We start from the raw sequence: 13,442 nt of genomic DNA, 5'->3' as shown, positions 1-13,442 counted from the left end.
CACATGTTTGTGTGTACCCGCGTTTATATATAATGTTTATTATATTGTTCCATTCTTGTTTCTTTCCGGATTTGAATCAGGCCTGCATAATTTGTTGTTCTCTATGTACTGCTTGATAACTTCGCGCTCTGTTTTGCCTTTAAGGGACGAAGGCCGGAGAGTACGATTGGGATGCCGAAATTGTGGTCTTAGATGCCCATTTATATCTGTACGCGGTGCTCCTGCATCTAGATTATTAGTTCGTCTATATCCATCTCCTGATAGACAATAATTATGTAGCTTAGCTAGAACTGTAACAACTCTTGGAGCGCGTTTAAAATCTAAACGCAAGGGTTGCTATAGAAGGCCCCATTTTCGGACCATGATTCCAAAGGCCTGCTCGATATGCATGCGAGATTGGGACTGGAAATAATTTTATGCGTCCCATGCATCGCCCAATGCTTCACGAGTGCCAGGATAGGGTGAAAGCATATGCTTGGTACATCTGTAGGCTGCATCACCCAGTACGTAGTAAAACATGGGTAAATTCTTCACTAGCAGGTCAAATCTGCTATATTCCCAAGCTCGACGATCATGCATACTACCATATACCATGATAGAAAATACAACAAACTTATAGTTTGCATCACACATGGCTTGGGCATTCAGCCCAAAACCAGTCTTATGTCCAGAATATAAACGACGCCTATACTGACATCTATTTAATGGAGGAAAAGCTACGCGCACAAATAAGCCATCGGCGACGGCAACACAACGGCAAATCACCCCGTGAGTAGAGTGTGATTTGAACTCTTCTGCTACTTTGGCAATCTCTTCTTCTTCTTTTGGAAAGCTGAAATACAGGAAACTCAAACCATCAATTGCGTATAAAACTTTCCAGAATATGTAGTAAACAGCAGCAGAAGAAATCCTAAACGCAATTTTAATATCTTGGTATTTTCCGCCGGCTGCTATACGCAGGAAGACAGCAAGTTGTACCTCCACATCTATTGCACTTCCTCTCAACATGCCCATACTTTTGTTTCTTCTGCATGTTTCATTTATCTCACGTGCAAGAAACAAAAACTTTGGGTACTTCATACGAAAAGTGTTCTCAAAGCTGCGTTCTGCTTGTAGCAGAGCGCAGAGTGTTTGCCAGTTCGCGCGAGTACGAGCAACAAGCGTCCCTCTATTGTACTTCACCTGAAAGCTGGAAAGTTCGTCACCCACTCTATCCCTTTCCATTGCTCTCAGCAGCAAGTAAAGTTTAGACAGCATCACTCGTCGCTTGTGTGTTACCGCCTTGTTCTTTAAGAGCGACATTGTTATTATGAACTACTTCCTGTTTATAGTATAGTACACTACAACCAACAGAAGATTCATGAAGTATGTATGCAATGATGTACTGTACTCTAGTATACTATAACAAACTAAAACTAAAAAGTATGTTTACAAAATGTGAAATTGTCAAAACGGCTCACACAACGATGCTTTGACACTCAATATTCTACCATATTGCAACCAATAGAAAGACGCAGCATTGCTCGTATATTTTGAGCGGCATAGGTATACTAATTTTATTGGATTTCATCAACCACTAGGATGGCTTTATTCTCAAAATTTACGGTTTCAATTCCAACGGCTGGGATGGCAAAAAAAAACTGAGCCAAGGACCGTCGCAAAAGTACCCTTTAATTTTATTTACTTTTAATGGAGACCTCTCGTTAAGAACCACCCTTAGTCAGGGTCCCAGCTCCTGGGTCCTTGACTCCATGCCCTTCTGTCTCTAGAGCGGCATGTGTTAGGTTGTCCTGGCCTGGAGTAGTGTCCAATGTTCTGTCCCTAGGGCTGGACTGTCCGATCCTCCAGTGACCTTCCGCTACTACACTCGCAACGATTTGTAAGAACCGAACCATTTCACTAAAGACGTACCTGGAGCGAGCCGTAGTACATTTCACAATTCTCCGTTTTATTCACTTCTCACCAAAAGCATGTAGCGAGTCTCTCTTCTTCTCTTGAAAGTATAGAGTCATTTTGATTTACTCTGACGATGTACAAGATCCCTCAGACGACTCGAGAATATGCTAAAGAGTGTTGACATGGCGTATTTGTGCGATAACTTGTATAATGCACGGAGATGTTCATAGGTTGAGAAACATGTGTCCCGAACCCATTTGGTGCGTACCTATACTGATTGAAATAATTGCAGAGCGTTTCCCTGCTCCTATACGAATGGTTATTGGCTGCAATCAACTACAATACTCGTGTTAATACACTAATTCTGCTTACGTCAGTCAACCCGTGCAAAACAAAAGAAATACAAAACAGCAGAGGTATAAATGATACACACACGTAGGTGTGCATACATGTGACAATCCCTTCTGCTAGTATACGTGAGCTTCTACTGAATTAGTTTTTTTGTTTTTAAATTTAGGTTGGCGACCTACTTAATACTGCACTACGCTGAGTAGGACAAGCTTCAAGCGCGTCGAAGCAATACCTCCCTCCCTCGGGTGCTGAATGCCCTTTAATTTCCCCTAATAACTGACTCGACACTCCTGACACTACAACGTCGTTGATCCAGCCATCCATACTCACATTGTCAATAATTCGGCCGCGTAATGCCCTACTAAATCTAAGAAAAGCTCGACTCCAATTGCTTGATGCTGTGTACACAGCCGCTTGTGCATACACACTCACATAAAAATTAATCAGAGAGTTCTTGACCTCGTGGGCCTGGAAATCAGTGTCACTTCGGCTACGCATCATGCTCTGCAAAGCAGCCCCTTTTCGGTCCGTTCGTGTGTAACTAAACGTCCAGTGGTGTGTATAATCATCAAGCGTCTCCAGCGCTTTATTATCTTCGGTAGACAACACGATGTGTTTCAGTTGTGGATTACTATCTCGTAGGTTGTCGGCAGCTTGCATGTACTTCGAAAAAGGCACACACTCGGCCTCCTTACCCTGTTCATTCTCCCAACCGCATTTGTCACCCCATCTCACGTGCATTGTAATGTACGGTTCATATCTGCTGACCTTCCCCGTTGATATACGCCACTCTGAACCCTCCCTCCAGAACTCATCCACCCAATCACTCACAATAGGCAAAGGTTGTAGCAAGAAAAACATGACCTGGGAAGTTAACCACATATACGACTGTCCCAGATCCGTAGCGAGAGCAATGTTTGACACATTTCGCGAGTTGTAGTCCCACGTCACTTTTTGCGTGGAAATGTCCGTGGTAGTGTTCTCTGCGATATCGTGTGGGAGACATCGATCACTCCTGGAAAAGTAGCAACTTTCACTTCCCTCAGGACACGTGTCCGTTTTGTAGAAGTGGAAAGGCCCTTCATCCTCCCACAATCTTACAAATTTATCTGTGTCCAATGAGCGCATGATGCCTCTTGTATATGTGTGCCATCTCGAACCCGTTCCCGTGCCCGTCTTTCGGACCGAAAAAAACCAACCTTTATTACATTCCAGGTCGCACATCTGGTGTTTGAAGATAGATGCAGCAGCTACACACGTTAAGTTACGAACAGATATGGGGACCTCCTCTTCGGTCTCTAAAACTGTGTAGTGTTCCCAAAAGCCATGTTGATCAAGGCATACACGGTCTGATTCCGAGACAAACTCGCGGCATCTTTCCACCCACTTCTGAGCGGATCTGGGCATGAATATGGGATCACCGCTTGTGTTTTTGTACGTTGAGTAGTAATCAAAGCTCGTAAGTATATTTGTTTTCAAACTAAACCAAGCGAACAAGCAAATTGTTACTAAGACAAACAGTATTTTAGGATTTAGGATTTTGGAAAACTGACTTGGTACGCGGCAGTGATGATGCGTATCCATTTTGCCGTCATTTAAATTGTGCGGCAGCAGTCGTACATAAGATGACCCATTGTCAAAGATAGAATATTTCTATCGCAACAGTTCTATATCTAAAATTCAATGTTAGTTGTAGCAAGTGCAAGACCTAATCTATCAACGTATTCTGAGCCACAAGAGCTGGTCGAGCGATTTTTAGTTATTCGTCTGTAGTGAAAACTATTTTTACGTCATATCTAATACCAAGAGACCTGAAAACAAGAGAGATTCTCTTACTTTTTTTTCTGAAAACAATTATACTATTTTTAGCCGTAAAATATTCAATTTTTTGGCGCGTAGTGCCGAGGTAAAAATAGCGGGTTCCTAATAGTAGTTGCACAGGTAACGTATTTTATAAACGTATATACGTATATACTTAAAATATTGGAATACGTTTAACGAATTGGACACGAACAAGAATTCAAGATTTTGAACATGTGATAGTACTCAGTAGAGTATGGGACTCTACTGTGGACAATTAGGTTGTTTTCCAAATATAGATGGTTTTTCCACTGAAATTAGAATTTTACATAATATAGGAACGACATCAATCTGACACCTGAAAATAGCACTTTGGGAATCTCTAATTAACGGGAGCACCATGAGAGAGGGTCTCAGGCATGAAATGGTTGTTGGTACAAACCTATGGCATAATTCGATAATAATCTCAGAGCAAGATAATCCACTGAGAAAAGGACAGGATCAGAGTTGTTAGAATTTAGGACAACATGGTTTTGATTCCTCCTAGCCAGCCAACTAGATGTGCCCGTCTATGCCTTAAATGGGATGGAGAGCTAGGTATCAAGTGATGGGGTTTAGGTGCAGATGTATACTGCACCGACTTGGTGTTTTGATTTTCTTTTTCTTTTCTAAAGTTGGACTTAGAGATATTTTATTGGTTAGTTTGAATTGGTAATTGTTTCGAGGCGTGAAATGTAAACTATGCATCCAATGAAATGATATCTAGTCTTAATAACTAAAACATAAATAAATCTAGACCGAAGTAGTGAGTGATTAGAGCGGAGCATATAGACAATAGTCTCAGTCTAAAATCCCCTAATCTTTTGCTCATTACCAACGGCTGAAGCTAAATTTATTTTACATTTTGCATTTTAACGTATTAACGTATTGTCATATTAACGTAAACGTCTTGGTATCGTATAGTCAGCCTAGAGGAGACCGACCTTTACATATTTTTGTCTATAATACGCTATCGATATTATGACGAAAGGAAAAAATAAGGCAGCGAATGTAGCTAAGGCTACAAACGTGAAAGGGTTTCCTGTAGGCGATGAAAAGCAGAAAATACCCCCGGCACCATCAGTGGAAGCTGAAGCAACTAAGATCACGCAGGTACAACCGGTACCAACTCTGACTAAACGGAAACGTAAGAAGTTGGTTGACTCGGGTGTAGGTGCATCCGGAGGGAATGTGACTACGGAGCCACAGAAGCCACCAGCGAAGAAGGCGAAATCTCGAAAGGGAAATGCCGAGAAACCGCAATCTTCGGAAAATTCAACTTCAGAGGAAGTGCGACATGCACTGGAATCAGATGTATCATCTCCACCAGTGGACACGCACACAGAATGTAAGCGAGATCCTATTTATCATATGATAGCAAGGCATAGGAGAGCCTTCCTGAAGGACTACCAACCAATGGTACATGAAATGAGACCTACTAAGCAGCGGAAGAAAAAGCAAGCCGCAGCGAAGGAACAAAGTCATGGTGAATCAGGGGAGGATGACTCGGGGGATAAATAGCACAAACACTGTTGGATCAATCCCTAATCAACGTAACGGACGAACAACTGTGTTTTGTGGATATAGGTCCGAGTGATGTGGACCATACACTTCACAATCAGGATGACGATTCAGAAACTAGGTTGGACTCCAATTCCTGCGCTTACCCAAAACACCACTCCGACCGGCTTGGCGACAGAACTTTGATCTGGGCCATCCATACCAGATTCAGCTTGATATTCAGAAGGAGAGTCACAAGAGTTGATCCAACAGCGCGCCAACAGGGCATGGGTGTTTCGACATACGTAAAGAACGTACTTTCCGGACACAATGGAGACCAAACCGGATGGTACCATCTCACCCAGGTATGTGATGAACGCAGTGGTAAGAAAGTTTGGGTATGTTTTGTTTTGGGATTCTAAATATTACAATCGGCTAATATCAATAAAAACTGACGAAGGTAAGCAAGCACGCAAAACTTTCCGTCTGTTTCAAAGATACTACCGAAGGTATTCGGAACTAGGAGAGATGGAAGTTTTGCACACTGAATTTGTTACGCAATTCAGGATCTTCTTGGACACATCCCCGACTTGATATCAAACCATTTAGTACTCTATCAAGCCATATTGGCGTTTGACATGTTGTCAGACAATGGATGGGCAAACAAAATCCGATCTTCATCATCCGAAGCTCAATCTTCTCCTGAATTAGACGCAACAGTAATGTCGCGAATGGCATCTGAACAGGAGCCTAATCCGAATCCACCACCGGAAGGAAATCCACATAGTGCCCCAGAAGTATTTCCGAAGGATAAACCGACCGAAGAGCCTAAACCTGATCAGGTGGAAGCTAGAAAATCTTTGTCATCATCGGGAGACAGATCGCCCCCAGCGACTATCTCAACGACGACAAAAGATTCTGTCCCATCAGAAGCGTTCATTTACATAGAACAGATCGATGGATCAATAAATGAGGCAGACAATTGACTGCATGGTCAGAAGCAGTTAGAAGAAAAGAGACCAGATCACTCCAGTAGTGATCTAAAAAAAAAATTGCTGAATTCACTGTTCAAATAGACAAGGCTGAGGCTGCTTCACTCGAGGCGATGGATCTAGGTGGGATTTATGCCACTAGTTTTTATATTACAATGGCTACGCACCTCCAGACTAAGATTGATTCAGAACTAAGAGTGATTCAGACCGAGAAGGCTGTGGAAGGCAAGAAGTTTGTGAAGGACATAGGTAAACTACTACCGACATACAGATCTGATCAAAAGGACCGGAAAGATCCAATCGATACTAACAGTCTGGCGTTGTTATCTAGGGCTTTGAAAGAGTTTGGATAGATTATGCTTACAGCCAATCTAAGGAAGAACATATGGTTCGAAGCAGCGCAGCAAAGCTTCAAGCCGTCCTCTTACAAGTACAACAAGTTAGAGAAGGCGAAACAAACGATCACTAAGCTGAAAACTTGGAAAGTGCAGAGTGAGATGATCGTCCACTTATTTTCGACGGACCCTAGACCGGAATTGCTTGTATCGATCATGATACCACCGGAAGAAGGAACGCCGGTGTCCCACTACTTATTAGAGTTGAACACACACATGTCGCGGGCCCAGACTCAGGGGATACCACCTGACATACTATCCATGTGTGTTCTATGGGTGCAGACAATCTTTTGGTCAAACCTACATAGGAGAGATCTCCATCGAGGGACCTACCTACGGCATAATGAAGCTAGCTGAATTAATCTGGGCTGAATTTTACTCGAGAGTGGATCAGACGTTTACCAAACGCGCTAGTTCCGTGGTGAAAGTCACTAATGCTCAAAGAAGGTCAGCGGCAATCTTATCGGAAGGTCAGGCAATAGTCGAGACTCTCAGTCCACTAATGGAGGTCAGAAGGTAAACAAAGGGGGTGACAAGGGTGGCAATAAGAACAAAAATACAAATGGTTCTGAAGGCAGCAAGATCAACGTCATCCCCAAGGGTAACCAGACCAACAGAATGAACCGCCGGCAGGCAACCCTAAGCCCAGGCATAGGGAGGACAAGAACTGTAGTGAGACTTATTGCAATTAGCGAATGACCCAACATGAGCCGAATGGCAGATGGAATGGAAGGCATGCAGAAAAGTGTAATCACTTTATCGCGAAGTGTGCCAACTGTACCGGGACTGGAGGTCACCACAAGCATACATGCAAGGTGCAACCAAAGGTTGAGGTTAAGTGACAAAGATACCGGGTCTTGGTCACTATGACAAAAGGACGCACCTCAAGACGAGCGTGTAATCCTTGATATACGAGTTAACGGACATGAAATAAAAGTGTTGTTAGATCCGGGCTCCCAGATTTCATGTATATCCTCCAGATTCTGTAAAATGACAAACATAGCTCGTAAGTCAGAGCCAGCTATATTGAAGCTGGCTGATGAAAGAGATCACTTGCAGAGAATTGGCAATCGATCTTAGGTTTACATTGACAGACCAACGTACTATAGTTACTAAGTCCGTCATATGTAACACTTCACCAGATTATGATTTCATAGTAGGTATGAGTGATTTATTGTCATTAAGTATCATAATTACAGGCTTACCTACTAACATTGAACCACAGAAGGATCAGTCGGACGACAACTTGTTGAAACCGGTATATAAACCTTCGAAGACTATGAAGGAGATGATCCCTCACTTTACAGAGAAACTCAAGGACTTGACTTTCGAGAATGACAAGATTCGGATCACTGACTGGGCTAAGTTCAAATTCAATAACGGATACGTTAGTTTAGACCTAACGAGAGTAGATTTCTCGAAGCTGAGGTGGCCTACACGTAACTATATCACATTGCGTCATGAGCAGGTCGTACGAGAACAAGTTAAAGAATGGTTAGATGACGGAGTGATCGCAATCAACTATGAGCCGACTCCCGTCAACCTAGCGCTTTTAGCCGTCGACCAATTCAACTTTGACGGGACGCTGAAGAAGGTTCGGGTGTGTTTGGAAATGAGCCCAATTAACGCTTTGATACCGACACACAATTTTCACTTACCAAGGATAAACGAACTACTCAGGCGCATGGAGGGAGCTAAGATATTCTCCACTATCGACCTGAAGCAGGGCTACCACCAGATGAAGATCTACAAACCACACCAGAAGTATTTCACCTTTACCTGGGAGGGTCAGCAATATTCGTTCAAAGGTGCCCCCTTTGGGTTACATATGTTACCTGCGTTCTTTCAACAAATTATGCAAGACTTGTTTAGAGACATGGACAATGTACAAGTATACATTGATGACATTGTGGCATTCACCAAAACCATAGAGAAGCACGAAAGAGTTGTGCGAGAGGTTCTAGACAGACTCAACGAGCACAACTTTAAGATCAACAGTAAGAAATGTCACTTCGGTGTTAACGAGATTCAGCTCTTGGGTTACCGAGTATCCGGGATGGAATCATGATCGATCCGGGAAAGGTCGAACACTTGCTAGACTGGAGAACTCCTACCACGGGTAAGGATGTCAACAGTATGTTCGGATTCGCCAACTTTTTGTCTGACGGAGTACCACATCTGGCAAGTTATTTAAAGCCCTGTGGACATTTGAGATGTCATAGAGGCAAACTAGGCGCACTGTGGACCAAAGACGGTGATGACGCATTTAAGCAGCTCAAAACAGTGGTTCAACAAGCACCAGTAGTCCAGCCACCAATGGATGGTATTCCATTTCTGGTAGCAACAGACGCATCCGACATGGCACTCGGCGGCGTTCTGTATCAAATGATTGATGGGAAACCAAGATATGTACAGTTCTTTAGCAGAGCTATGAATTCCTCTCAGATCAATTACCCAACCGTGCAACAAGAGCTTTTGGCTATTGTTACTGCACTCACTCATTTTAAGGACTTTTAACGTGCTATGTGATCAGAAGTCATTGCAACACCTAAAGGACATGAAACCTAACACAAAGTTCGATCGCAAAATTTTCTTTCAGCCTTACACACATACCGGGATATTCACAATCACTTACCCGACATGTTGTCTCGCTTCGTACCAGATTTTAACAAGATTGTTATGGAGTTACTAGCTACAGATTGGATGGCCAATCCTAGGTGGTTTAATATCGCTGACAACATATATGGACCACATACCATAGATATGTTTGACGCTCATCATAATGCACAACTGCCGAGGTACCGGACACTGGAACATCCGAAAGGAGACGGATTCCAGATAGACTTGTCTAACGAGAATGCCTGGGCAAATCCTCCATGGGCTATTAATATCACAGGTGCTAAATTATGTACATATTCAAGATGCTACCATCACGTTGTTTTGTCCCCTAAGACACTCAGATAAATGGCTACCACAGTTGATCTCAATGATACAATGTGAGCCGATCTATGTGGATAGAAAGGTCGATACTTTTCTCTACCAGGGTACCCGTGCAGTCCAAAAGACGCCTATAATATGTCCAATAGGTCCAGTTGGAACAACCAAGTGGACACCATCAGAGACTTTCAAACACAAGGTTGAGGAATCCAAGATTCCACTCTTGAATCCTAAGTCTCAATCAGAGACTGGGACAACACAAGCACTGCAGTATGTGTTACCGAGATACAGCCAAATTCAAAGGAATCAAAGAGGAGCGCAACACTAGCGAAAGCCTTCTACAACAAGATACGGTCTGACAGGGAAACTGCCTACCAAGCAGAAACTCGATTGTTTAAGCAATTGATGAATGACTTTCCCGAGGTAAATGATCATGTGACTCAACTAATGGATAGATCAAACATTAGTCGGATTCACGATGTAGAAACTTTAGGCGATATTGGACAAGACGAGTCTTCGAGTCCAGGTGATGACGCGGTGGAATTTTCACCTCCTGATTTCAGAAGGCGATTCTGAAGGGGTTAAGACAAAATCATGCTCTTAAGCACATGGATAAGGTTAGAACTGAGAAAGATTGCAAGAGGTACGGAATTGTACACCCGAACCTCAAGCAATATACATCTTAGGTGTATCACGAATGTAACAACTGCGAAGTTAACCGGATCAAGCGCCATGGGTACGCACCTTTACGCAGCGTATCAGAAGACGAGCCGTGGCGCCGGGTTTTTTGGTGTTTTGATTTTCTTTTTTCTTTTCTTTAGTTGGACTTAGAGGTATTTTATTGGTTTGTTTGATTGGGTGTTTGTTTCGAGGCGTGAAATGTAAACTATGCGTCCAATAAAATGATATCTAGTCTTGATAACTAAAACATAAATAAATCTGGACCGAAGTAGTGAGCGATTAGAGCGGAGCATATAGACAATAGTCTCAGTCTAAAATCCCCTAATCTTTTGCTCATTACCAAGGGCTGAAGCTAAACTTATTTAACATATTGCATTTAACGTATTAACGTATTTTCTTATTAACGTAAACGTCTTGGTATCGTATAGTCAGCCTGGAGGAGACCAACTTTTACAGTTGCGTAAGCTCATCCAGCTGAACAGTCGGTTAAATGATAAATCCATGCCGAACGAGCCCACCCAAACGTATATCAAATACACAAACACTATATACAAATCACGCCAGCAACTGCTTCTCGAATATAAGGAATGTCGTCGGCGACTCAAATCGATGAAATCGAAAGTGAAGCGACTGTTCGAAAAATACGCAAGCGATGTTGGACAACCAATGCCTGTTGAGCTGATAAATTCTTTAATACCGTGTGGAGGCGAAAACATAACGATATCTAAAAATCTGGATGCCGTACTGGCGAGTGATGAGACCGGTACCTTACGAGCGTTCTACGAGACGTCTCTCAAAACATTGAGAAGTTATAGAGAGGGAAAAGCTAATGGTGGACGATGGTCACCACTTCACATTCGACTCGCAATAGCAGCATATAGTAAGGGACCGGGTGCATATATGGAGATGTGGCAACAAGGATTCATATCATTACCGTCACCCACAACTATCAAATGCTATATCCACTCTTATGCAACTGGTCCTGGCCTGCACTGGTCGAAGACAAGAGCAGCACAGGACCTATTTAACAGCTATGTGAGAACGGCATTATCAAATCGTGAGTCAATTCGTAAATTCCACACACATACACACATTACATCGCACGGTCATAACAGTTGATGCACGCTTGAACTGCACATATGTACGCCCCATATACTTGTGCACAGAACTCACATTCGTAGACGTACGCATCACACATTCATGCATACATAACATACTGTAACATCTAGGGACCAGATTATCAAAAAAGCCAATCCAAATCCCAAAATCCAGAATCATCAAATACTGAGTTTTGGAATTAGGATTGGAATATTTCTGATACTAGAGTCATCAGAAATATTAGTGGTAGAACCGGTAAGATATACCGGGACTCCCGCGTGTGAGAGAAACACTCAAGTAAATCCTGAGTCTCGTGAAAACACAAATAAAGACTCAGTTCGGTTCTCTCAGACTAGGGACTTTTCCTAGCTGAGATAACCGTACTTGAGAAGAGGTCTATTGTATTCCTATTGTCTTGTATCTTTCAGCTACTCTCCATACTCTACATTTTTTACAATATCCTTACTTAGATAAGTCATAAGTATCCTTAACAGACTACATGTCACACATAAGAGATTAGTAGGCGTTAAGAGATATCTTCCTGTGGTGCGAAAAACTTCCAAAATAATACAACTACTATCAAGGCAAAGCAGAGGATTGGATTCCGAAGAAAAGAACCGAATCCTAGGAAAACAAAGAAGTAAGTGAAGCAACAGGCTCTACAACAGAGAGAAGGAACCTTAGAACAACTACTAAGGTGAATTTATCGTGTGCCAGAAGTAAGCTGGACACGTGCCAGAGTGATACAAACTGTTGTGTGAACGTTATAAGAGTTCAAGGTGTGAAAAAACAGTGATTTTTTAATCAATGTTGGGGATTTTCGTCCAAGAAAATACACTGACGTCAGGGGCCACAATGTTGACATTGTCTGTGGCAAAAGTTCCAATAAAAAAAAACATCAACTACTTGTAAACTTCGATGGATATTTCTATGTTTTAAACTATGTTGTATAAACTAAGATACAATTTATGTCAGTTAGGATTTAGCGGTGGTAGCTTGTGTAAGAATGATCGGGACTGCCTTTTGGTAAGAGCCTTATTATTCTCGATCGCACAGGACGTACCTCTAGCTGTTCTTTATTGAATAATTTTCACTAGAAGTACTAAGTGTTCATGACCACTTCAGGCCCAACGTGGGCAAGACCACCGGGATAACCAGAAGTACAAGGGACAGATCAGTCGACTTAAGTCGGAATGGGATGCCAACAGCAAGAAGGTTGAGTTTATAAACAACCATGTCCTCGACACGCTAACCCGTACGCTTAATGCGTTTACGGTCATGCTGGAGACAAATGATATCGCTCCCCAGCAATAGATTTCTGCTTTAATGCAATCGTTTGACCCTACAGGAACAATTTACTTGATCCTACAGCGACACCAGCATGAGCTAGACACTTGTCGTGACTGGCCAGCTGTGTGTTGGTTGGTTACGTCCTTATTAAGCAAGGACATGCGCAGTCCAGGACTGAGTTCAATCTTAACTGAAACAGTTGAGAACACGCCCATTCAGAGATATATTCTGAAGCTAGATGCTGACCTGAAACGTCCAGATATAACAAAGGACAAGGCGCAGCGATGGTACGAGTTCCTGGTTATGCATCTTTTCTGTAAGAACATAGGGAACAACGACCGTGAAAGTCTGTACACCAAGTTGCGACGTAAATACGCAACTGAGGCTCGAGGCAAGGGACATAAAACAAAGTTTCATCTATCCCGACTTACGTGGGAACAGTTTTATGATACTGTATCCACTC

At 42.6% G+C, this 13,442-nt stretch overlaps 2 protein-coding genes across 2 annotated transcripts; both read right to left on the bottom strand.

The window, feature by feature from the left end:
• Nucleotides 1-1,668: 1,668 nt before the first annotated feature.
• On the bottom strand, nt 1,669-1,895 carry SARC_01263 (hypothetical protein; the record flags this gene model as incomplete). Its single annotated transcript, XM_014305009.1, has 1 exon — nt 1,669-1,895. One exon carries the CDS (start codon nt 1,893-1,895, stop codon nt 1,704-1,706), a length of 192 nt encoding a protein of 63 aa, XP_014160484.1. The 3' UTR covers nt 1,669-1,703.
• A 417-nt stretch (nt 1,896-2,312) lies between these two features.
• SARC_01262 (hypothetical protein) lies at nt 2,313-3,971 on the bottom strand. The gene has a single exon (XM_014305008.1). The coding sequence runs from the start codon at nt 3,829-3,831 to the stop codon at nt 2,410-2,412; it is 1,422 nt and encodes a 473-aa protein (XP_014160483.1). The 5' UTR covers nt 3,832-3,971; the 3' UTR covers nt 2,313-2,409.
• Nucleotides 3,972-13,442: the final 9,471 nt, after the last annotated feature.

Source organism: Sphaeroforma arctica (genome assembly GCF_001186125.1).
Source record: "Sphaeroforma arctica JP610 unplaced genomic scaffold supercont1.49, whole genome shotgun sequence".
Taxonomy (NCBI): Eukaryota; class Ichthyosporea; order Ichthyophonida; genus Sphaeroforma; species Sphaeroforma arctica.
The sequence above is the reverse complement of the archived record's forward strand: the minus strand, read 5'-3'. Positions and strand labels throughout refer to the sequence as shown.